The sequence below is a fragment of the Chiloscyllium plagiosum genome, unplaced genomic scaffold, assembly GCF_037043375.1.
Source record: "Chiloscyllium plagiosum isolate Xiang-an unplaced genomic scaffold, Cpla_swu_hap1 HiC_scaffold_12, whole genome shotgun sequence".
Classification (NCBI taxonomy): Eukaryota; Metazoa; Chordata; class Chondrichthyes; order Orectolobiformes; family Hemiscylliidae; genus Chiloscyllium; species Chiloscyllium plagiosum.
The window spans coordinates 89,529,976-89,556,147 of NW_028270150.1; the positions used below are offsets into that span (position 1 = coordinate 89,529,976).

At 40.2% G+C, this 26,172-nt stretch overlaps 1 protein-coding gene across 6 annotated transcripts in view; it reads right to left on the bottom strand.

Moving 5' to 3' along the window:
• Positions 1-26,172, bottom strand: part of lrch1 (leucine-rich repeats and calponin homology (CH) domain containing 1) — a 181,686-nt gene that overhangs the window by 77,767 nt on the left and 77,747 nt on the right. For all 6 annotated transcript variants that reach the window (XR_006313115.2, XR_006313117.2, XR_006313116.2 and 3 more), the window contains exons 2-3: positions 9,155-9,299; positions 2,458-2,584 (exon numbers count right to left, since the gene is read on the bottom strand). Coding sequence is in view for 2 of the 6 variants with exons in the window: in XM_043700370.2 (XP_043556305.2) it covers positions 2,458-2,584; positions 9,155-9,299 (272 nt within the window). In the remaining 4 variants the exon portion in view is untranslated. The remainder of the gene's footprint in view (positions 1-2,457; positions 2,585-9,154; positions 9,300-26,172) is intronic.

Sequence of the window (26,172 nt, forward strand, 5' to 3'; positions counted from 1 at the left end):
AGACACACTCATCATTAGCACCGAAACAGCCCTGAAACTCCCACATCCGATTAGAAGAGCATATCAATCCACTAAAAGCCATCTTTGCTCCTTCACAAACTACTGACCCAGAAAATAGCACAGTATTTTGCTCTAATAAATCGATCCAGGCTAACTTAGTACTTATGGTTTATACTTTTAAAATTTAATCAAGAGATAGATTTCCAGATTTCAATAAAACACTCTACTCACTAACTACTCACAAATGTAGACTTACAGTGAGGTTATGCATGAAAAACCTATGTTGAAACTTTATTGCTGGAACAGCACAGCAGGTCAGGCAGCATCCAGGGAACAGGAGATTCGACGTTTCGGGCACAGGCCCTTCTTCATTCCTGAAGAAGGGCCTGTGCCCGAAACGTCGAATCTCCTGTTCCCTGGATGCTGCCTGACCTGCTGTGCTGTTCCAGCAATAAAGTTTCAACTTTGATCTCCAGCATCTGCAGACCTCACTTTCTCCATTAAAAACCTATGCACTTATCTGTTTCTGTGCTGTGAACCATCCCAGACAGGTTCCTCCAAGGTCAGCTGTGAATTTCGCTGTTTGTTTATTTTTCCTAGACACTCTCTGGTGTCCAGTGATACATGAACTCAAACAGCAAAGGCAGTAGCTGTGCAGATTCTCTTCTATGTTAGTTAGCAGTGTAGGTTTCCTTCTCTCTCTCCTTTACCGATTGACATGGGCTTGCCTTTTGTTTGCCTTTCACCATTTTAGAAGTGCCATTGTTTTGACTTTTTTTTTCTCCAAAGTTCCAAAACCACGCAATAGCATATAAAACAATAATTGCTGCTCCTGGAATTTGAGGAGATCACCTCCAACACCTTAAACTCCTCAAAAAAGAGCAGCTCTTACAGCCACAAATGTTTCCCATCCTCCATCTTGGAATACACAGAATTCTTAGTTAGGCCCAGGGAGGGAACCCCAAAGATTTTAACCCAACAATACTAAAAGAGGGGCAAGATATTTCCAAGTCAGGATAGTGAGTGGCTTGAAGAGGATCTTGCAGGGGGTGGTGTTCCCATGGAACTGCTGGCCTTGTTCCTTCTAGACTGAAGTGGTCGTGGGTTGGAAGGTGCTGTAAGAGGAGCCTTGATGAATTTCTGCAGTGCATTCTGTTGATAAAACACATGTGGTGGAGGGAGTGGATGCTTGTGGGTGGGGTGCCAATCAACTGGGTTGCTTTGCCCTGGATGTTGAGCTTCTTCAGTGTTTTGGAGCTGCCCATCCAAGCTGATGGGGAGTATTCCATCACACTCCATCTTGTGCCTTGTACATGGTGAAAATTTGGGGAGTCTCTGACCTACTCTTGTAGCCACAGTGTTATTGTGTTCCAAAGAACTTGTATTCTGAAGATGGGTCACACCGGAAAAACACTTTTTCCCTCTATCCTCAGATGCTGTCAGACCCTCTGGGTTTCTTCAGCACTCTGTGTTTGTTTCAGATTTCCAGTATCTGCAGTACTTTGCTTTTATTTAAATGTATGCAATTAACTGCAATGACATCTGGGATATTTTAAGATTGTAAAACTGTGACTATGAATGCAAGCTTGTTTCCCTTTACTTTCTGTTCTTCATTCCTAAGGCTGACCTCAAGTAGTTCACTTTCCTCTTTCACGTCAGATAAATTCTATCCCCCAACAACTCTAAATTTCCTGTGAAGTCCATGTTTGTGTATGGATTAGGATTGGGGATCATGTTCTCTAACATATCTCTGTAATCCAGACAAAAAAGATATCATTTCTCACGTCCAACCTCTTCTCTCTCCACTACCATGTGTTTTGACTTAATTTTCTTGATCTTACAAAGGTCAGCATCCTTCTAAGGTTTCCTCTCAAAATTTTTATGACGCCTTGTGTTGAAATCAAGAAGGTAGTTTTCTATATCAACATATCTTTCCTAGGAAATCAAAACTATGCAATCCCTCACCTTCCTCATTCTTTCTTTTTCACTATGATCTTACTGCTTTTAAGTACAAATCTTAGGGGTCACCTCTATATTGGTTCCTGATCTGTTACACCTTCCTTTTTTTTAAACCATGATAAAGGCACACAGATGAGTTCTAGTCTTTTGCTTTGGATCCTCTATTAATATAATTTAGTGAAATCTGGAAACTTAACATGAAGCTTTAAAGAAAATATACTTATCAGCACTCAGGCTTTTTAAAACAACCATGCGGCACAAAGCCTCTGGAATATTGGAAATATTTTAGATTGAGTAACTCTGCAGTTGTACTTTTCAATGTGTAACTTCAGAACGGGATCGTAGATCTTTCAAGAAAGTTCAAGTGTGACAATTGCTGCCCATTGGTCAACATTATTAAAACATACATCAATAAAGTGTTGAGAGAGTTGAATGTTGACAAGCCCAAAGTGAACTAACGGCCATAACAATCAGACTTATGAAGTACTTAATACATACCAGTTCCATTAAACATTTCAACTGTCCAATGTCTTCTGGAAGCGACACTAATTTATTGTTACTGGCTATCAAGACTTTAAGAGGAAGAGCACAGAGGCACAATGGTAATGTCGAGAGTTGATTTCGACTGGAACAAAAGAAAAAAGCCACAAGCTTAGGCTGTTATACAATGACATCTTAAAGTAACCTTCACTTCAATTGCACTAATTGTTTTCTGCAAAACATGACTTATATCACATTAAAAATTTGATCACCTACTGAAGTTCATTAAGTATATTTTGAATGCAACAGTCTCTTTCTGAGAAGGGGCAAAAATAAACGAAAAGATTGGCTCCAAAAATAAACCCACAGATACGTGTTAAATGTCTAGACAATTTCTTGGAATTATTTAAGAACTATTTTACCATATCTATTTGGACAGTGTCTCAAAATATAGCTACAGATATAAACATGTTGCAACATATAGAATTACTCTACTTTGAAATTGTTCACACTTTTATGTGGTGTATCCATTTCATGCTGCATGGCGTTTTTCCAAATCTTGAGTGAAAAAAAGCTACTGCAATTGGAAGCCATAACAAATTTATTCGTCCCTCACTTTACTATAAAAGCTTAAATAACCCTCATGCAGTCTTAACCCACAACTAATTTGCAACAGAGGGTAACCAGAGTGCACAGGGAGGAGGCAGATACAACATCCATCTCGTGTAACTAACCACAAACATAGGAAAACAGACAGATAAATTTGGAATGTGATTCAAGTGGGCTTCTTTTATTAATTAGCTGAATTACATAATAAACTGTACCTTTCATGAACCTTCCTGCTGTGATTTTTTTTATATGGGTGGTTTCATCTATTGTAGACACTCGCATGTTGTGCCACCATTCAAATGTTATTGAACCCTTCATTTACCATCATTCACAATGTATCTCTTCTGTCTTAAGGCAGTAATACTTGATTGTATTATGTCCCTTATTCCCTGCCACTAATCAGTCATAAAAACCTGCAGTACTATTTGGCACCACAAAACGAGTGAAGCAGAGAAGGCTTTAAACTAAACAATGCAGGTAAGGGATACCAGTTAAGGTTGAAATAAAAACTGAAATTGCTGGAAAAGCTCAGTAGGTCTGGCAGCATCTGTGAAGAGTAATCAAAGTTAACGTTTCAGGTCCGGTGGCCCTCCCTCAGAACTTCAGTTTCTGTTTCTGATTTATAGCATCTACAGTTCTTTCCATTTTTCTTTAGAGGTAAGGTTGGGTAGGTGTAACAAATGAAGGGGTAGAGTCAAGGCCACCAAACTAAATAGTAATATGATAAAATGAAGCTCAGAGAATGACAAGAAGGAACAGAAAGCATAAGTCTAAGAATACACCAACAGTCAACACAAGATGTTATACAGATTTTAAAAAGGCAAATTAATGGGTCTGTACCCGAGTGTGCAAAGCATTTACTGGTGGCACAGTGGTTAGCACTGCTGCCTCACAGCGCCTGAGACCCAGGTTCATTTCCCGCCTCAGGCGACTGACTGTGTGGAGTTTGCACGTTCTCCCCGTGTCTGCGTGGGTTTCCTCCGGGTGCTCTGGTTTCCTCCCACAGTCCAAAGATGTGCAGGTCAGGTGAATTGGCCATGCTAAATTGCCCGTAGTGTTAGGTAAGGGGTAAATGTAGGGGCATGGGTGGGTTGCGCTTCGGCGGGTCGGTGTGGACTTGTTGGGCCGAATGGCCTGTTTCCACACTGTAATGTAATGTAATGTAATCTAATCTAATCTAAAAGTAAACTAATTGATAATGCACATTGAAGTAAATACGATCTGATATCTATTATGGAGATAAGGCCACATAATGATAAGATTTGGATCCTGAACATTGACATATATGACATTAAAAAGAAAGAAGCGAGATATAGGTGCATGGAAGCAAGGTGGCATAGTTGGAGATAAGCTTGGTTCTGGAGATGTAGAAATTATTTGAATGGAGATGAGGAATAGTAAGTGTGGTTTACAAGCCATTAAAAGTAACCACAATGAAAGACAAAGTATACCAAAACAAATATGGAGTGCTTAAGATAAAGAGATAACAATAATCATGGATGATTTTAATATATGTTCAAACTTAAAATAAAAATCAGAGTGGCAATGGTAACCTGGTGAGGAGTTCGGAGATGTTTTTGAGATAGTTTCTTAGAGCAGGACTTTCTGCAACCAATCTATTAGGAGCTTATATAAGACTTGGTATTGTAGAATGTGACAGGATTAATTAATGATCTTAGGTTAAAGGCTGCCAGAGGTAGCAGCAATCACATTGTGATTGAATTTTACATTTAGTTTGAAAAAGGGAAGAATGGGTCTAAGGCTAATAGTTCAAACTTAGATAGGCAATCATGTGAGCATGAACGCAGAGCTAGCTGAAGTGAAAAGAGGTGGATCAATAGAGAGGCAGTAATATTTCAGAATACTTATAGTATATTCCTGCTATTAAGAAAAAATTATCAAGAGAGGACCCACCATCCCTGGTTAACTAAGCAAGTGAAACAAAACATCAAACTGAAAGAAGAACTGCACAAAAACAAATGGCAGGTTAGGTGAACAGACACAATATAAAAATGGTTGAAAGAGTAAGGAGGAAGAAATGAGAGTGGAAGACTGTTTAAAAATATAACAAATGAATAGTGAAGGCTCCTAGGAATAACTTGATTTGAGTATAAGATTCTGAATGGTCTTGACAATGGATGGGGAAACAATGCTGTCTTTTGTGGGTAAGTCAGGAATTCAGGGACACGGATTAAAAATTAGGGCTTGTCCTTCTAAGACCAAGATGAGGAGAAATGTCTTCTCTGAGTTGTGCAAGGTTGGGACTCCATGTTTCGGAAAGTGGTGGAAGCAGGGTCATTGAATATTTGTTATGGTACAAGTACAGATTCTCGTTAGATAAGGGAATCAACGGCTACTGGGGAGGTGTATGGGAATATAGAACATGAAACCCAAATAGGTCTGCCATTAACTTACTGAATGGTAGCTCAGGCTCAAGGGGCTGAATGGTCTATTTCTGCTGCAAACTCTTCTGTTTGTGTGTAAAGAAGAATCCTGTCAACCTCCGTAATGTGAAATATAAGAAAAAGTTGGGACCTAAACAGTACTGTTATTTTCTTTCATTGTTCCCATCGTCAATCTGACATTGCCCAAGAGTTGCAGGCTAAGGTCACCAATCAAAGGTCCTGGCGCATGCTTATCCCATCTATTCATTGCTGAGCCAACAATATGTATACTGGCTAGATTATGACAGCACAGCTAAAGAATTCTTTTCGGTGACATGGGCAATGAATCACAAGTTCCTGGTTGTCAATACCTAGTGTCATAGAGTCATAGAGACTCTATGGAAAGAGACCCTTCGGTCCAACCCGTCCATGCCGACCAGATATCTCAACCCAATCTAGTCCCACCTGCCAGCACCCGGCCCATATCCCTCCAAACCTTTCCTATTCATATACCCATCCAAATGCCTCTTAAATGTATCAATTGTACCAGCCTCCACCACATCCTCTGGCACCTCATTCCACACACGTACCACCCTCTGCGTGAAAACGTTGCCCCTTAGGTCTCTTTTATATCTTTCCCCTCTCACCCTAAACCTATGCCCTCTAGTTCTGGACTCCCCTATCCCAGAGAAAAGACTTTGACTACTTATCCTATCCATGCCCCTGATAATTTTGTAAACCTATATAAGGTCACCCCTCAGCCTCTGATGCTCCAGGGAAAACAGCCCCAGCCTGTTCAGCCTCTCCCTATAGCTCAAATTCTCCAACCCTGGCAAAATCCTTGTAAATCTTTTCTGAACCTTTTCAGGTTTCACAACATCTTTCCAATAGGAAGGAGACCAGAATTGCATGCAATATTCCAACAGAGGCCTAACCAATGTCCTGTACAGCCGCAACATGACCTCCCAACTCCTGTACTCAACACTCTGACCAATAAAGAAAAGCATACCAAACACCTTCTTCACTAACCTATCTACCTGCGACTCCACTTTCAAGGAGCTATGAACCTGCACTCCAAGGTCTCTCTGTTCAGCAACACTCCATAGGACCTTAAGTGTATAGGTCCTGCTAAGATCTGCTTTCCCTAAATGCAGCACCTCGCATTTATCTGAATTAAACTCCAGCTGCCACTTCTCAACCCATTGGTACAGATCCTGTTATAATCTGAGATAACCCTCTTCGCTGTCCATTACACCTCCAATTTTTGTGTCATCTGCAAACTTACTAACTGTAAGTTATGATCGCATCCAAATCATTTATGTAAATGACAAAAAGTAAAGGACCCAGCACCGATCCTTGTGGCACTCCAAAGGTTTCAGGCCTCCAGTCTGAAAAACAACCCTCCACCACCACCCTCTGTCTTCTACCTTTGAGCCAGTTCTGTATTCAAATGGCTAGTTCTCCCTGTATTCCATGAGATCTAACCTTGCTAATCAGTCTCCCATGGGGAACCTTTTCGAACGCCTTACTGAGGTCCATATAGATCACATCTACTGCTCTGCCCTCATCAATCCACTTTGTTACTTCTTCAAAAAATTCAATCAAGTTTGTGAGACATGATTTCCCATGCACAAAGCCATGTTAACTATCCTTAATCAGTCCTTGCATTCCAAATACATGTACATCCTGTCCCTCAGGATTCCCTCCAACAACTTGCCCACCACCGAGGTCAGGCTCACCGGTCTATAGTTCCCTGGCTTGTCTTTACCACCCTTCTTAAACAGTGGCAACACATTTGCCAACCTCTAGTCTTCTAGCACCTCATCTGTGACTATCGATGACACAAATATCTCAGCAAGAGGCCCAGCAATCACTTCTCTAGCTTCCCACAGACCTCTGCAAGCGAGGTATGAGAATGGTAAATCATGATATTGAATAGATTTGGTATGCGATGCCAGTAAACATGTCTAAATATATTTTGCTGCCTCAAACAGCTTCATAAATTTCAAGTTGTAATTTGTTTAATTTTATTATTTTGTGAACATACATTTAGCAAAATTGTGTAATATGTGGTGTAAAGGACAGAATGAAAATACATTCAATTAGATAAGGATAATTCTAAAGGTGGAGAGAAGTTAACCAAATCATTAGGTGGATTCCCAAATGTCAAGCTGTGATCTTTGGCCCAGAAAATGCAAGCACAAACTATAGCAGTAGGTTCATTGTGTATGTCTCCTAATCATGAAAGAAATTCAAAATCAATCCCCTCAGTTTGGATCCTCTTCTGCTTCATGTGTTTACACTTGGATGTCTTACTTAAGTTTCTATTTACGGGAACAGCATTCCAAAATCTGGGAGCTTTCTGTGGGAAGAAATTTGATTCTTAAGTAACAACATAAAATTAAAATCCTGTCAATTTGTCAGAGCTTTTCTTGTTCCTCCATTACCTGTTGCACTGGGACAGTTTAAGTTATCAAAATGTCACTGTAGCTGTTTTGGTAGCATTCTAGTGTTTGAAAGTATGCCTGGATCATTAGCCACCACTTCAACACTTAGCCAGCTTGAAATAACTCAAACTTCAAGAATACCAAGCCAGTGGAAACATCAATATGAAGTTCACTAAATGTTCACAAAATAGTAAAATTAAATAGTAAAAATCGTAAAAGTAAACTGATTCACAGAAAACCTTGTGCATCAAATTCACTTCAACTCACTCCAGGGTGAATCGGGAAGAGAGATTAAGTGGTCACTGCCGTCTCTTTCACCTGTTCCCCTTGAAAGAGGGAAGTTAACCAAGGACAAGATCATAACAGATGGAGCCTTTAGAATATTAAACCTCTCTGCAGAAAATACAATAATTGCTTAAATTTCAGGTTTTTAAAAAATATAATATGATTACATTTGGCAATATGCTTTCTGTTATAATCTTATCTGGTATGTTCCTTTCCGTTACTAAGGCAACTAGAATGAGATTCATCAAGGCAACAGCATCTTTTGAAATCAGGATTTCAAAGTTATAGGTAATGCACATTTAATCTTGAGTGTTCCCCGTCTTCAATAAAACTTAATGAGTTTGAGAAAACATGACTTCGAGGGACTCCGGCTCAGAAAAGCTACGTAAATGCCAAAAGCGGTTCACACAGTTCCTGACAACTTTGTATATACTGTCAAATGTATAAGTATTGGCAGAAATCAGGCATGTACAATGCACCAGTGAACAGCACTAATTGGTTAAAAACATACCACCTCTGAAGCAATGAGTTCTACCTATTAGTAGATTAGCAGATCTAACAAAGACATCTTGTCATAAAAATTTGGCAGATTAGAAGTTTAGAGAACATGAAATGCAGCAACAGAAGACAGGGCAGTATAAGAAATGGGAGCAGACATATGCCATTTAGTTCGCCAAGCCTGCTCTGCCACTGAATGCAAGTATGGATGGTGTCTGACCTCATTTTCCACATTATCTCCATAACAATTATGATCCAAACATTAAAGATCAAAGAGTTATAAAAAAAAGCATTATCACCAGAAGTCCAGATTGCTTGGATATGCATGAAACAATAAAATGATTCAAAAAAGAAATAAAATGCTGGTTGCTATCACACCATAAATTATGACAACTGCTATATGAATTGCTCATAACGTAGATATTACTCCATCTCACTTCTCCAATACAAACGAGGCATACTGACCCTTTTCAATCTGATCATCGTACTCACCTCAAATTCAAATTGGTCAGTGTCTGCAGATTGATGATTGAGTCTGGAATGACTTTGATGCAATTGTGATACAGGTTTAACATCTCCAAGGAGACAAAGTGGCATAGCTCCAGTGGAATTTCACTCAGTCTGTTCTTTGACAGATCTGCCAACAAAACAAAATGTACGTTTTAGATTAAAGTTTAAGCGACACATCAAAATAATGGATATGATGAAAACAGCAGCACACACACAGCAGAAGTTTCAGAAACACACTTCTGTGTGAATTGTTTTAAGATTTATCTTCAGTATTTTATGAAGAACTCTGAGCAATTAGCAAATACTTCTCCAGAAACCTAAACTAGCAAGATTTGTCCCCAGAATCAATCTTTCATTCCCTAAGATCTTCAGAATGAATTCATAGCACAATGGGTTGCTCGCAGGACTGTATATTGGCCACAAACTATAATAGATTTACAAAGAAGCTTTAGTGGATCTGATGTGTACTGTGAGGAAGTTATATTTCTTGGAGTCTAGTAACTGGAAAATATTACAGAAGACATTTCAGGTGGACATTTTGATTTGAATGTTACAGAACTGACAAAATGTTTTATGTATTTTTCATGAAGCAGTCAACAACTTTAAACAATTGATTAGAACTTGTTACAGATTCCACATTCATCATCTGGTTGCCAGATGTCATGCAATAAAGGGAAAGCAACCTGGAGTAGGAAAGCAAGAAACAACATACATTTTATACAGTTTCCCAAAATACTCAACTCACTTGGAATATAGGCATTACTCCCTGTAAGGAAAACAGTAGCCAATATACATTGAGATATTGAGTGTCATACCATCAAGTGAAAGTACAGAATTTATAAAAATTTTGGTTACATAATACCAAAATATTGATTAGTATTTTGACCATCTTTTCTTTTGTTAACCCCTTCCCGCCCAAAGAAACTCTCCTTAATACTAGTTTATTCCACAAAGATTCAACTTTGAATCAAATTCTGAATCAAAGTACCAGTTATTCTGTATTTCGCTAAGCACAATTACTTAGGAGGAAAATAACAACCAAGCAACCCTGCATATCTACGCCAGGTATTGCCCTAATGCTGCAACCCTCCCTACTGTATTTGCAAATCTTTGCCAAGAGTAAAACCTCTCCACCTGCAGTACAGTAATTAACATTAAAAGCAATAATTTCAACACATTTGTACCACCTCTCCTTCCTTCAGGCTGTGATATTATAAACTTCAGAACTTTAATAACTGTACATGGATTGCAAGAATCATCAATAAATCTACCTTGAAAAAAAATCTAATCAAAGACAAGGACAAACATATACAGGAATTGAAAACAAATAGCCCGGCCTGGGAAAAGGAGTCAAGGCAACACAAACAAAGCTATTTACGTTCTTAGTCCTCACAAAGCTGAAGAGCTCAGAAGGGTGTGTTTGCTTGGCCTCTGCCTATCTCTGATGAAGCCATCTGATAAAGACAAATGGAACCAACTTTCATCCTTCCACTCATCCCAGCTCCATTCGGGTCAACACCCAACTAAGATCCTCAGTTTCCATTGCAGGATCTGCAGAGCAGCCTTCAATTTATGAGAGCGAAATGTACTGCTTATATGTCATGCCATATGGGTATTAAGTGCCATGGCATGAAGTTGAAATCCAGGTAGAACAAGCAACATGAGGTTCTTCATCAGCTTCCTTTACAGCATTCAGTATCTGCACCAAGCACAAGAAGTTCAGCTTGTGACTCAACATTAATAACTTTGCATGACCTATATTCTTAACAGCTTCCCTCATGTTATTCCAATAACTAACTCCACTTGCATGCTACAAAAGATTATTATTTTCCCATTTAATTTCAGTCAAAAACTTTGCTTGAAGCAAAAACCAATCTAATGAAATAATTTAAAAGCTTAATCCCAATAGTACTGAACATTTTCAGAATCCTACAAATACCATAGGCAATGCTGCTTCTCCTGGAAAAACAGTGCAGTCCTTCTTTAACATCAGCCTGTGGACCATCTGGGTGAGAGGGATGAGAATTTTAAGTTGCAGACACAGGGGACTGGGAGCCAATGCAGGTCGGCAAAGACCAAAGTGATAATCACCATTTTACAGGGATTGGCGTATAATCATCTAAGTTTCACATAAGTCACTGTTTATTGCGCATAAAGGTTGACAGGCCAGTCAAAAATGCATTGGAATAGTTGGAGATACAAAAGGCAAGGCTGAGGACAGGTTACATAAAGAATGATACAGGAAGGTGACCTTCTGGAGCGACAAGTTGACAATCTCTCTGAGCAAGAGGATCTGAGATTTGAGTCTCAGGTTTGGGTCTGTAAAAAGCTAACATTGCCAAGTCTGATTCAAATGGAGGTAGTGGCCAGGGAACAGAGTTTGAATTAGTTGCAACACTGGAGTTTGCGACAAAGGCTGAAAGACTATAGTTTTGGTCTTCCCAATAGCCCACAGGAGGAAACTACAGCCTATCCAAGACCGAATATCGGACAAGTAATCTGACAAAATGACAGCAATGGTGGGATCAAGTGAGTGGAGAAATAGACCTGGTTATCATTAGTCTATGTGTGGAAGTTAATTCTATAACTTTGATAAAACCTATGAGGGGCATCATGTAAACCTGCATTTTGAAAAGGTAAATCAAGGCAGGACTTACACACTTAATGGTAAGATCCTAGGGAGTGTTGCTGAACAAAGAAACCTTGGAGTGCAAGTTCATATTTCCTTGAAAGTGGGGTCGCAGGTAGAATAGTGAAAAAGGTGTTTGGTATGCTTTCCTTTATTGGTCAACGCATTGAGTGCAAGGGTTGGGAGTTCATGTTGTGGCTGTACAGGACATTGATTAGGCCACTTTTACAATATTGCGTGCAATTCTGGTCTCTCTCCTAACGAAAGGATGTTGTGAAAATTGAAAGGATTCAGAAGAGATTTACAAGGACGTTGCCAGGGATTGGAGGGTTTGAGCTATGGGGAGAGGCGGAATAGGCTGGAGCTAATATCCCTGAAGCGTCAGAGGCTAAGGGGCGATCTTAGAGGTTTATAAAATCATAAGGGGCATAGATAGGGTAAATAGACAGGTCTTTTACCTGGGGACGTGGGAGTCCAGAACTAGAGGGCATAGACCTAGGGTCAGAGGGGAAAAGTTAAAAGGGACCTAAGGGGCAATGTTTTCACACAAAGGGTGGTGCGTATATGGAATGAGCTGCCAGAAGAAGTGGAGGAGGCTGGTAAAATTACAACATTTAAAAGGCATCTGGATGGGTATATGAATAGGTTGAGAGAGAAATGGGCCAACTGCTGGCAAATGGGACTAGATTAGGTTAGAATATCTGGTCAGCATGAACGAGTTAGACCAAAGGGTCTGTTTTGGTGCTGTACGCCTCTACGACTTTAAGAGGAGTGAAACATGGTCAGATCCCCAGACAACTCTGAATGTACATGTAATGGGAAGGCATAAAGAATAAGTTGGAGTCTGCTTTTGCTAAATTGGACAGAATAAGTGAAATCAGGTAAACTCACGGTAAACACCCATAACTGAAAGGGAAAAAGAGAGTTCTTTTTAAATTTTATGTTGAGTTTTGAACAGTCCTGTGAAATCCATGGATGAAAATGAGGAACCCCAATTATCCGAATAACACGGGCGGGGAGTATTTTGTTCAGGTAACTTAATAATCAGATAATCGAATGCCGGATATCACAGTTTAGCCAAGCATCAGGGCCTTGCAATCTTGCCGGATTATCCAAAATTCAGACAATCGAATCCAGATAATTGAGGTTCCTCTGTATTGGCACTCCCAAGAAGGGACAGATATAGAAATTAGATTACTTTAGTGCAAAGTATAGTGCTAGTACCCAACCAGACATGGGATAAAACAATGAAGAAGTTACTCATCGCTGAGTACATTTAACCTCGGGTGCATGAATAGCTACAGGAAGACGTTATAGACAGTTCAATTAAATCATAATTAAAGCCATTTAAACTTACCAAGGTATTAGAGGCAGCGACTCTGGTGTGGCTATTTTATGAGTGATGCTTTTTAAGTACTTTACAAGATGTGGCTTGGGTACAATACAAACCTGTTTTGCTTTTCCATTTATAAAGGAATGGATTGGGATTAATGGGATTATAATTTTATTGTCTGATTAAAAATTTCTCAATTAGTGCTGTAAGTGGACAATTTGGTTTAAGGTTAAAAATCACACAACACCAGGTTATAGTCCAACAGATTTATTTGGCAGCACAAGCTTTTAGAGCACTGCTCCTTCATCAGGTGTCTCCACAACCACCTGATGAAGGAACAGTGCTCTGAAAGCTAGTGATTCCAAATAAACCTGTTGGACTATAACCTGGTGTCGTGTGATTTTTAACTTAGTACACTTCAGTCCAACACCAGCATCTCCAATGTTTGGTTTAATTGTTTTATATCCACTGGGTTTGTTATTAAACTTCGTTTTTTTTTGTTAAAGCCAAGTGTGCAGCTTTGCATGCTTATATTTCATCAAGAGATCATTTCATCAAAACTGAATCAAGATATGATCTATCAAGATAGCTTTCAGCCTGGAATCCGACTTGTCCAGTGATAACATCAGCTGGGGTCATAGCATTATTTCCTCACAGCAGGGAAGATCAGAGGAACATCATGTAGAAGAGGAAGAAAAATGGGCCTAGCTTGAAAAACATTAGCCCAAGTCTTATGATTTTATATCTGCCAATTAATCCCTCTTCATTCATATTTTGCGTCAGAATCTAGCCATTATAATTTCAATTTTATGGCCATATCCCTGAAATGTGCAATAACCATAGAACCTCATTCATTAGACCACAAAATGTAGGCCAATTAGCCCATCGAGTTTGCTCTGCCATTTGTTGAGACCATGGCCAAACTGACAGATCTCAGCTCCACTTTTCTGCCTTTTCCCTATAATTCTTAAATTTCTTACTGATAAAAGATCTTTCTACATCAGCCTTGAATATACTTAACAATTCCATTCTCTGCAGTAAAGAATTCTAGCACACTTTCCTCATCCATCATTTCTGTTAAGTCTTCAAATAATTCTGAGGTCTGTTGCTTTCTTTTAATTTGTACTTTCAATGAGCGGTGGGCGTCACTAGCAAGCTCCGCATTCGTTGTTCTTGAACTGAGTGACTTGCTAAGCCATTACAAAGAACAATTAAGGATTATATATATTTCTGTGGGTCTTGTAGCCTGGAAAAAGAAAGCAAGAAAGATTTCTTTCTCCTGAGGACATTAGTGAACCAGATGAGTTTTTTTTTAAAATGACAGTCAATGATAACTTCATGGTCACCATTATATATTTATTTAATAGATTTATTAATTGAAATTCCATCAGTTGTCATGATAGGATTTGAATCTGTTTCCCCAGAATATTAATCTGTCCAGTGACATTACCACTACGGAACCATCTCCCCAATTGTAAACATAATCCCTTTTGAAATGGACGCTGGCCACTTTAAACTCTTTATGGATTGCATTCCACAAGGGAAATATAAATCAGCCTGTTGAGCAAATTTCGTCAAGGTCTGTTATTCTTTCAAAATCTCTTTTACTACTTTTTGAAGCGTTCCCCTTTTTTGCTGTTCCTCCTTCAGGACTCAGTACGCAATTCTCTGCTCCACTTCAAACTGTTTGCCTCATGGACCTCCTCTGTTTCTCTGTCTGTCCATCACTCCTAACCCGCTTTTCCATTTTTGTTTCTTCCTACAAGACTTGCCTTTCGAACAAATACCAGTGCACCATTTTCACTCTGTCACATTATATTTTTCCACCTACATCACACATCACCTGTCATCTTGTTATCTATTTCAGTCTACCTCCCCTTGGTATTGGCATTTGTCACTTCTGGCCTGTTTCAGATTGATAGCCCAAATGAAACTTCAGCAATTTGATAGCTCAATTCTGTGCTGAATACTTACTCTTAATATTTTTGGTAATAGCATAGCCATAATTAATCAACGAGGTTTCAAACATTTTGAGACCAAACGATGACAAAATGATAAGGAAAAGTAGCAGAAAGAAGCCATGACCAAATGACACATACCCAGACATCTCGCAACATCACATGTCCACAGAGAACCTGAAACATCCACATTGCCCATTTTCAGATTTCTGAAGACCGACATCTTCATCTGTGAGGAACAGCCAGTAATAATATTTCATCAACTGGATACTCCCTACAGTTTTCACAGACAAGTCTCCATTTCATTCAATCAGTAACTTTTGCATATGAACAGCAGATTTTAAAGCAACACAACAATTTCAAGACTTTTAAATAAATAGATATATCTTAAGCAAAACATCAGAATTGTATCCTTTTTGCATCATCCTCAAAAAGATTCTCAAATTGCTTGATGCTTTTATTTGTCTGCCCTGGAAATCTCCATAAATCAGTCCACCTTCCTCCTCATAAATCAGTCAAATTCTACTAACCATTCCACTCTAAGTAGAAGTGGTCCATCATCCTCTTTCCCAAACATATCCTTTCACAGTTCCTAACCATCAGCACTAAATTCAAACTTCCCTTCTCAATCTATTAAAGCAAATTGGTGGGCTCCAAACAATGCAAAGCCAAGGCCTTGGGTGGTGAATAGGCAAAGTCTGAATCATCAATTCAGTACACCGCAAGAAATTCAACAATTTGCCAAAGAAAACTGTATGTTTTTGGATCTGCTTGGTCTAAGAATTGCAAGATGGTCTTCCAATTGCCACATCCACTTTTCAAAGAGTTTATTGTGTCTTGAAAAGACTGCTCACAATGGTATTCCTATGCTCTTGTTCCAGTGACACACTCCAAACTAAGCGTACAAACATGCTCACATAACTATGAAGTTATGAACTTTTTTGCATTGAGTACTGTATTCAGATGTTAGAGAAAGCAAAGGCAATGTTTCCAGACAGCATGCATATGCATACATTGCCGCAGCTTAGCTGTACATAGCCAGATGTCAAGTCTAACAGTTTCCAGGTGAATAGATAGGATTCTGTTTGACAACAATAATTGATCTACAAGTTTCATCTGAACCCAAAAGGAAACAGTGTGTGTTTCTAGGTTAAACCGACAAATCTGCAGATTTGTTACAAGACAAAATCTTGATTGAATATTCTGTAAAATCTTAGGTGCTCTTCAAACTGTAAACATCTTGGGATAATTAAGATAAACATTGAGGTAGAAAAGAACTCATGTATGGTTGCAAAAGCATTGCTGACACCTGAGAAAGAAGCAGCTACGTTGGTAATTAAATGCTCCATTTCGCCTTTCATTTCCAGGCCAGGCAACTTTTGCCATACTTGGGATAGGTCCAAAAAGTGAGCTATGCAAATCTACACGTTTTAATTCAGGGTCAGAGCTGGGCATTCAGCCTTCTTCCAGGTTGAAAACAAATGGCAGCTGGACAGCTCACAATGGGCATTTGTATTAGCTGATGAGGGCAAACCACCCCACTAACTTGTTTGGTACTCCCAAGGCAATGACCCAGTTGGGGATGTACTACATTGTTATTTGCAAATGGAGATTTGATGAAATTCCACATGGAAGGCTGTTAAATCAAGAGGAGTCCTTAGCTATGAACTCTCAGGGATTAGCTTAAGTCAACGGCTTGCATGGGTGGGTGGTCATTATTGGAAGAAACTTTGGATGGGGTCTGGTCACTAGGGGTGTCCTACAGAGATCCATGTTCGGTCCACTGTTCTTCACCACCTTAATCAATGATTGGCACAAAAGCTATGGAAAAACAATTCTCTACTTTGCTGATAAATGTGGGAGTTAGGATTTTAGTTACACTAATAGACTTCAAGGCTGATTTGAACAAAGTTGGTGAGGTAATGATGGAGGGATAATCTGCCCATTTGTAACAAATATTCTTCAACATGAATAAATTCAACCTCATTTATTTTGAGTGTATTAAATCCCTTCAGGGTTGAGGATGTGGCATGGGAGAAGACAATGGGTTTGTAGTAAAAATACTCAAGTTCCTTGAGAGATGTTGCTTAAAGGGAACAAAGTGAGTCGTAAAACTACAAATCTGATATTCACCTCATAAAAGGCTTTTGTCCAAGTATACCCAAGTGTCTAGTTTTGTCTGTCTCTCATGGTGGGGGATAGTCAACCTTGGGCAAGTTCCACAGCAGAGTGGTCGTACCAAGTCTTTAGACTCATAGTTACTCCTGAACTTGTGGCTTCTTCATTGTTGAAATGAAGACTTTGAGAGTCAGAGATGTACAGCACAAAAACAGACTCTTCGATCCAACCCGTCCATGCTGACCAGATATCCCAACTCGATCTACTCCCACCTGCCACACTCGGCCCGTATCCCTCCAATTTTAGGAGATATGGGTTCATTTTTAAAATAATGAAGGGAACAGATTTTATTCTAGTGCATGGATTATTTGAAGTGCATAGCAAGGACAAGAGAACATCGATGTAAAACACTGAAGCATAAGATTTGAACCAATAGCAGGAAGCACTCTCCATTATGTATGTGTATGTATATATGCCAGAAGCTTTCAGTACAAAGCTGGATGAGTTTTAGGTACTTGGTGCTCGCTATCACTAGTGATATCAGTCACTTTTTGTTGCCTTTTCCAGAACATTGTTATGCTGGGGAAAGATGATAGGCTTAATCTCTGGTCTCTGGTGCATATATCCAAATTCCTTTAACCCATCACTGGCAATTTTGCCTTCAGCTATCTATTCCCCAAGTTCTGGAATTCCTTGCCAAAATCTCTCCACATAACAACATAGGAAACTGCAGCAAGAATAGACCATTCAGCCTCTCAAGCTATTCAACTAGATCTTGTCTGATCTTCTACCCAGCATGATGTTCCCCTACTATCTCCATAAGCCCTGACATCTTTAGTATTTGAAAATCAATCAATCTCTGATTTGAATACACTCAATCACTAAACCTCTACATGCTGGTGGCAGATAATGCCAAAGAGTCACCACCCTCCCAGTTAAGAAATTCTTCCATATCAGTTCAAAATGGCCTACTCCTCATTCTGAGACCATGCCGCCTGGTTCTTGACACCCCTGGCCAAGGGAAACATTTCTCCAACATCTATCCAAATGACTTCTGTAAGAAACTTGTATGTGTAAAATGAGATCACCTCTCCTCCTAAATGCTAGAAAATATCGACCCAGTTGTTCAATCTCTCTTTACAGGGCAATCCTGCCATCCCAGAGACCAGTGTACCAAACACTTAATGTCCACCATTATGACAAGTATATCTGCTCTTAGGTGAGGAATTGAAAACCGCACACAATATTTCAGGTGCAGTTTCACAACAGCTCTACACAATTGCAGCAAGACATATTTTCCTACAATCAAATCCTCTTGCAATAAACTCCAAGATACCATGTGTCTTCCAAATTGCTTGCTGCATGCACCTGCACATTCACTTTAGGCGATTTATGAACATGGGCAACCAAAACTCTTTGGACTTGTCAAGCTCTCACCATTTAATAAATACTCTCCATGTTTGTTTAAATGGATAACTTCATATTTTCCCACACCATATTCCATCTGCCATGCTCATGCCCACTCAATTAGCTTGCTGAAGTCCCCTTGAGGACTTCCTAAATTCTCCTCATAATTCACTTCCCAACTTCGTTTTGTGTTGTGTTTGGAAATATCATGTATGGTTTCCACTTCCAGATATTTTCTCATCAACCTGTTCAGAGTTATTACACACAAAAACAGAAATGGCGAGAGAAATTCAGCAGGTCTCCAAACAGCAAGTGAAATCGTGAAACTTACTTATTGAGTATTGTTCCAGGGTTCACAACATCTGCTAGGAGAAAGTGAGGACTGCAGATGCTGGATGCTCCTTGGATGCTGCCTGACCTGCTGCGCTTTTCCAGCAACACATTTTCAGTTCACAACATCTGGTCCATTTCATATCTTTACAGCATTTCCATTATCTATTTTGCACCATTAGAGTTCACAATATCTAATCTATTTTGTACCATTACAATACAGGCGACTGTCTGTGTGGAGTTTGCACGTTCTCTCCGTGTCTGCGTGGGTTTCCTCCGGGTGCTCCGGTTTCCTCCCACAGTCCAAAGATGTGCAGGTCAGGTAAATTGGCCATGCTAAATTGCCCGTAGTGTTAGGTAAGGGGTAAATGTAGGGGTATGGGTGGGTTGCGCTTCGGCGGGGCGGTGTGGACTTGTTGGGCCGAAGGGCCTGTTTCCACACTGTAAGTAATCTAATCTAATCTAATCTAAAATATTCACTATATATAATCTATGTTGTAACATTACAGGGTTCACAATCGTTAATCTATTTTGCACCCTTACAGGGTATACAAGATCCAGTCTATAAACTAATATATTAAAAGCATGATGTCTAATTATTGGACTAATCAGACATACCAGTAACTTCAATTGACAAAGAAATGTCAGCCAAGGTTAGTCAACAGTTGCAACTTGATATGAAATCATACTAAGTGTTGTTTCACAGAAAGGCATGAGGAAGCAAGCGATACCAATACACCAGTTTATAATTACCATTCTATATTGCCTTTTATGAGTTATGGACTTAATGAAGTTGCACCAGCTATTCAAGGATGTTCAAACTGAAAATGAACCTGTTTGTTGGCAGAAATGACTGAAGAGGTACATCTAAGGAAATATCATCAAAGCGATACAAAGACCATCGCTGAAATAGAAAACAAAGTATAACTTCACTTAGAATGAATAGGTAAACTGAGATTAGGAACACAACACCCACTGCTATTACTCAACTAAACAATAGTGAAGTTATGACCAATATCTTAAGTATTCCAGTGAACACAACTGTTAGCTGTTGCGGGAACAGATGGGTGAAGGATGAGATTGCAATTTGTACTATATGCAATGAATGTTTAAGAAAGACAACAACACATTTTTACAGCGCTTTTCATATCCCGAGAACATTTAGTATCATTAAAAATTTACAGCAGAGGGAAGCCATTCAGTCCATCGTGTCACAGGAATAACTCATACCGAAAAAAATGCAAGAGGCAGAGACCCTTACTGCAATTTTAAATAAATGTTGGATATGCCCATGACATATTATAACCTACAGCCATAGAGTTGTAAAGTGGGATTAGGTCAAATAGGTTTATTCAGCTGACACAGAGCTATCCAGCCTAACCTCACTGTCCAGCTCGAGGTCGATACTCCTGTAGGTTATGGCATTTATGTTTTTATTTAAATGTGGGGTCTCTGTCTCTTCTGTCTTTTCAGACATGAGTTACAGATCCCACTACCCTCTAACTGAAAAGAAAATCTCAAATCCTCTCTAATATTTCTACCAAATACTTTAAAATCAATGACCACTCCATTAAAGGCACTTTCCCCTCTACACTCAGCCAAGAATCCAGGTCTTTACATACACCTCAATTAAAAATCCTCTCAGCCTTCTGTATTACAAAAAAAAAATCCAATCTTGCCTCTTGGCAGAATGTTTCCATTCCTGAAAATATCCTTGCAAATCTCCTGTGTACCCTCTTTCATGTCATCACCTCTTTCCTATAATGATGTGGAGGAGCCAGTGTTGGACAAAGTTAAAATTCACGCTACACCAGGTTACAGTCCAACAGGTTTATTTGAAAGTACCAGCCATAATCTGTCCGCCAAAACTGTGTACCGAGCTGTTAAATTGTGATCTAACTAGTATTGTATGCCAGTATTCTAGCATAACTCTCCTGCTCTTAAAGTCTACACTTGGGCTATTAAAGCAAAGATACCTTCTTACTCTTTTAACTATTTGTCCCACTGCCATCCAGGATCTGTGAGCATGCACTTCACAGTTCCTCTTCTGCTCTGTGCTAATCAGTACCTACCATTGTTTGCTTTGATTGCCCTTCCCACATGCATGACTTCACTCTGGACTGAATTCCATCTGCAACTTTAGATTAGATTCCCTACAGTGTGGAAACAGGCCATTCGGCCCAACAAGTCCACATCGACCCTCCGAAGACCAACCCAACCAGACCCATTCCCCTACACCTAACACTATGGACAATTTAGCATAGCCAATTCACCTAATCTGCACATCTTTGGACTGTGGGAGGAAACTGGAGCACCCGGTGGAAACCCACGCAGAGACTCGGGGAGAATGTGCAAACTCCACACAGACAATTGCCCGAGGCAGGAACTGAACCCGGGTCCCTGGTGCTATGAGGCAGCAGTGCTAACCACTGAGCCACCGTGCCACCCTTTACTACTCAGCTGACCATTCCACTGACATCACTCTGTAGTCTACACCAGCTTTCTTCCTCATTATCAATCACACAGTTTTTGCCTCAAGTGCAAACTTCTTAATCATGCCTGCGATCTTTAAATCTAAAACCATTGATTTGTTCCACAAAAAGCAATAACTTATTCTTGAAGCACAGTCATTTCTGTAACATGAGTAAATTTGAAAATCTGTGCTTGAGTTTTTAAGAGTAAACTTTAAATCAAGTGTCACATAGTTAGTGGATAGGATGATTTATCAGCTTAGGTTGTGTTTATATGAAAGCAATGTTGACCTAATGACCTAAATATGAGGATTCAGGAAGAGGTGGAGGAGGAAACAGAATTATTTTCCTGTTCACAGTATCTAATAATGTAATGCTAGAATGTACATTGTGGGTCGGACCAGCCAGAAAGGAGCTCATACTTCTCTGAAGGATACCGGCAGTCAAATTATATCAATTTCTCAGTGTCTTTTTTGATTTCTCGTTATGAGAGGCCCTTGCAAGTAATCTGGACCAAAAAAAAGCAGAATAAGAACGAAAAGTATGGACCACATTGTTAGTTTCAGACTCTTGACTGTTGGCAAGAATACAAGACAATAATGATTTTTTTTTGTATCAGGAACTTGAAGTGTGCCAAAGACACCAAATGTTAGAGCGTTCCCTTCACATAGGTCAACTGCAGAACTGATATCTCGTTTTTTTCTGGAGTCATCATGAATGACTGTCCTGCCGAGTGCTTAAATATGCTCCAAGCTTTGTGTGCCAAAATGCCCACATATCCACTTCAAATACTCATCCCTCAGGGATGAAAATGTTTCAACTAAGGTGCAACCAGCAAGACAGGTACTTATCTTGTAAAGCTGAGACCTCATGTTTCTAATTATACAAACATAATACAGATGGTTACAGGCTGATACAGAAGATTAGCAACCCTGAGACTACTCCTAGACAATGGGTGCAGTGTAATTTAAATTAGGTCCGCACTCAGTCACTTGGATTATCCTGACACAGGATTCCACAAAGGTACAACACAGATGTTAAAAGTGCCTTAGTTTTCTATAACGACCAAAAATAGTAAAAATTACAGAATCTTGTCCCATAATTCCAATCATTGCTTGTGATAAACTTGCAGAAACAGACAAATCTTTGTACTCAAGTCAGGTTTGATAAAATTGTTGTTGGTAACAAACTGGACAAGATAATGGAATAGGAGAAATAAGTCCAGAAACTAAAGATTTGAACAGAATAGATAGATGGAGCAAAAACGGAATGCAGACAATGAGTGAACTGCGGTGTAATAGTAATGTTACTGGACTAGTGATCCAGAAGCCGAACATTCTAGAAACAAATTCAAATCCCACAAGGCAGAAGGTGGAGATTAAATTATATCAATTAATCAATGTCAAATTAAATCCTAATGCCATTAATAATGATTGCAAAACTGTGGGATTGCAAAACTAAAAATCCAAGAGTTTCCTTTTCCCCTTCAGATGTGCTTATTGCTCCAGCTTAGATGAGACTTCAGACCTACAGCAATGAGATTGATTCTTAACCATTTTGAAAATGGTACAGCATTCAGTGTAAAAGCAACATTACAGACAAGTTGTAAAAGATCAAAAGTAGGTGGACCTCTGGCATTGGCTGAAAGAGGAGAATAACAAAAAGTATACACTACCCTGTCACCTTGCAAACTTTTCCTCACTAACATAGGGCCGTAGAGTTGTACAGCACAGAAACAGACCCTTCCATCCGAAATATCCATGCCAACCAGATAATCTAATCCCATTTATCAATATTTGCCCCATATCCCTCTAAACCCGTCCCATTCATGCACCCACCCAGGCTATGACTAACTTCAATAAGTCACAATTTTATGTGATTTTAATCAGATGTTGTAACTGCATCAGCCTCCACTACTTCCTCTGGCAGCTCATTCCATATACACACCCATGAAAATGCAAAATCAAGAAAGCTGGTCCATATATAGTCAGACAACAGACTGACATAGTCATACTTACCAAATCTTACCTTGAAGATACCGTTGCAGAAACCACCAGCATCATGCCAGGGTATGTCCTTTCCCACCAACAGTACACACATATCAGAGGTATATAACAGGGAGGCAGTAGTCCCCACCACCTCCCTGTCACAGGTATATCAGTCACAGATACGACATTATTGCGAGGGAGTGACCAAAACACAGTCCTTGTGGAGATTAAGTCCTGAATACACTTTTGACAGGGTTGGATGGATCCCCACTTTTCCAGCAGCTCAAAACTAGGGATCGAATTAAGATCTGTGCTTCATTAGCAGTAGAATTGCATTCAAACCCAACTGTAAATACCTGGTCTGGTATATTCCTCACTTTACCACCAGTATCAAGCTCAGGGAATCCATCCTAGTGAAATGAAGAACGCAGAACAGCATGCCAGAAGCATCATAAGACATATCCAAAAGTCAACCAAGTCAACAACAGATACATTTTTTTCACTCATTGCTGGCTGGCTAGTTGTCCCTTGAGAAGGTGATGGTGAGTTGCCTTCTTGAACCACTGCAATCCATGTGCTGTAGGTAGACCCACAATGCCCTGAGGGAGGGAATTCCAGGATTTTGACCCAGTGACAGTGAAAGAACAGCAATATATTTCCAAGTCAGGATGGTGAGTAGCTTGGAGGGGAACTTACAGGGGGTAGTGTTCCCATATATTTGCTGCCATTGTCCTTCTAGATGGAAGTGGTCAAGATTTGGAGATGCCGGTGTGGGACTGGGGTGTACAAAGTTAAAAATCACACAACACCAGGTTATAGTCCAACAGGTTTAATTAGAAGTACACTAGCTTTCGGAGCAACGGTCCTTCATCAGGTGATAGTGGAGGGCTCAATCCTAACACAGAATTTATAGCAAAAATTTACTATAACTGATGTAACTGAAATTATACATTGAAAAATTGATTGTCTGTTAAGCCTTTCATCTGTTAAAATACAGTGATAGTTTCACTTCTTTCATGTGTTAATAACAAAACCTTTTTTTTAAAAAGTTGCATTCTCGGGTTAGCTGTTAACAATGGTGATAGCTCGACAATATGTTGAAGGTGTTAGCCCCCTGTGTTCTCTGTCTATGCCATGATGTTTAGATTGATTCTAATCTAAAAAGTGAGATAACGGAGTTTTACATGAATTCATGCAGTTTTTGAGCAAAGTACAATGTAACCCTGCAAGTACAAATTCACCCCACAAATATATATATATATGTGTGTGTGTGTGTGTGTGTGTGTGTGTCTGGGTTGAGGGTTAGGAGTGTGAGAAAGTGTATGTGTGTGTATAGTGAGTGCAGAGTGTCTTAAGTCTGTGAGGGGGTGCATGTGAGAGTGCGGGAGTGTGTGTGTCTGTAAGGGTGTGTGTGGGTGTCTATGTGCGCGTCTGTGTGTATCTGTGTCCATGTGTATGTGTGTACAGGAGTGCCTTAGTGTGTGTGTGTGTGTGTGTGTGTCTGGGTTGGGGGTTGTGAGTGTGAGAAAGTGTATGTGTGTGTGTAGTGAGTGCAGAGTGTCTTAAGTCTGTGAGGGGGTGCATGTGAGAGTGTGGGAGTGAGTGTCTGTAAGGGTGTGTATGGGTGTCTGTGTGTATCTGTGTCCATGTGTGTGTGTGTATAGGAGTGTGTGTGAGTGTATAAAAGAGTATTAGATTAGATTAGATTACTTACAGTGTGGTAACAGGCCCTTCGGCCCAACAAGTCCACACCGACCCGCCGAAGTGCACCCACCCAGACCCATTCCCCTACATTTACCCCTGCACCTAACACTACAGGCAATTTAGTGTGGCCAATTCACCTAACCTGCACATTTTTGGACTGTGGGAGGAAACCGGAGCACCCGGAGGAAACCCATGCAGACACGGGGAGAATGTGCAAACTCCATACAGTCAGTCGCCTGAGGCGGGAATTGAACCCGGGTCTCTGGTGCTGTGAGGCAGCAGTGCTTACCACTGTGCCACCGTCCCGCCCACAACAAGATTCTGTGTGTGTATATAGTGCAGTGATGGTCACCTGTAATGTGACATGAACCCAAGGTCCTGGTTGAGGCCCTCCCTATTGGTACCAAACTTAGCTATCAGCCTCTGCTCGGTCACTTTTCTCTGCTGCCTGTCCCGAAGTCCACCTAGGAGGATGGTCACCCGAAGGTCCGAGGCTGAATGTCCTGGACCACTGAAATGTTCCCCAACTGGGAAGGAACCCTCCTGTCTGTTGATTGTTGTGCGGTGCCCATTCATCCGTTGTCGTAGCCTTTGCTCGGTTTCCCCAATGTACCATGCCTCTGGGAATCCTTGCCTGCAGCGTATAAGATAGACAATATTGGCTGAGTCACATGAGTAGCTGCCATGTACAAGGTGGGAGGTGTCCCCACGCGTATCTATGTCCACACTCTGACACGTCTTGCAACTTCTACCGTGACAGAGTTGTATGGAGTTGTCCTGCGAGCCGGGCAGCTTGCTACGAACAACTATCTGTTTGAGGTTTGGCGGTTGTTTAAAGGCAAGTAGTGGAGGTGTGGGGAAGGTCTTGGTGAGGTGCTCATCCTCACTGATAATGTGTTGCAGGTCACGAAGAACATGGCGTAATTTTTCAGCTCCTGGGAAATACTGAACAACGAAGGGTAGCCTGTTGGTTGCAGCACGCATCTGTCTCCTGAGGAGGTCATTACAGTTCCTTGCTGTGGCATGTCGGAACTGGCGGTCAATGAGTTGAGCATCGTACCC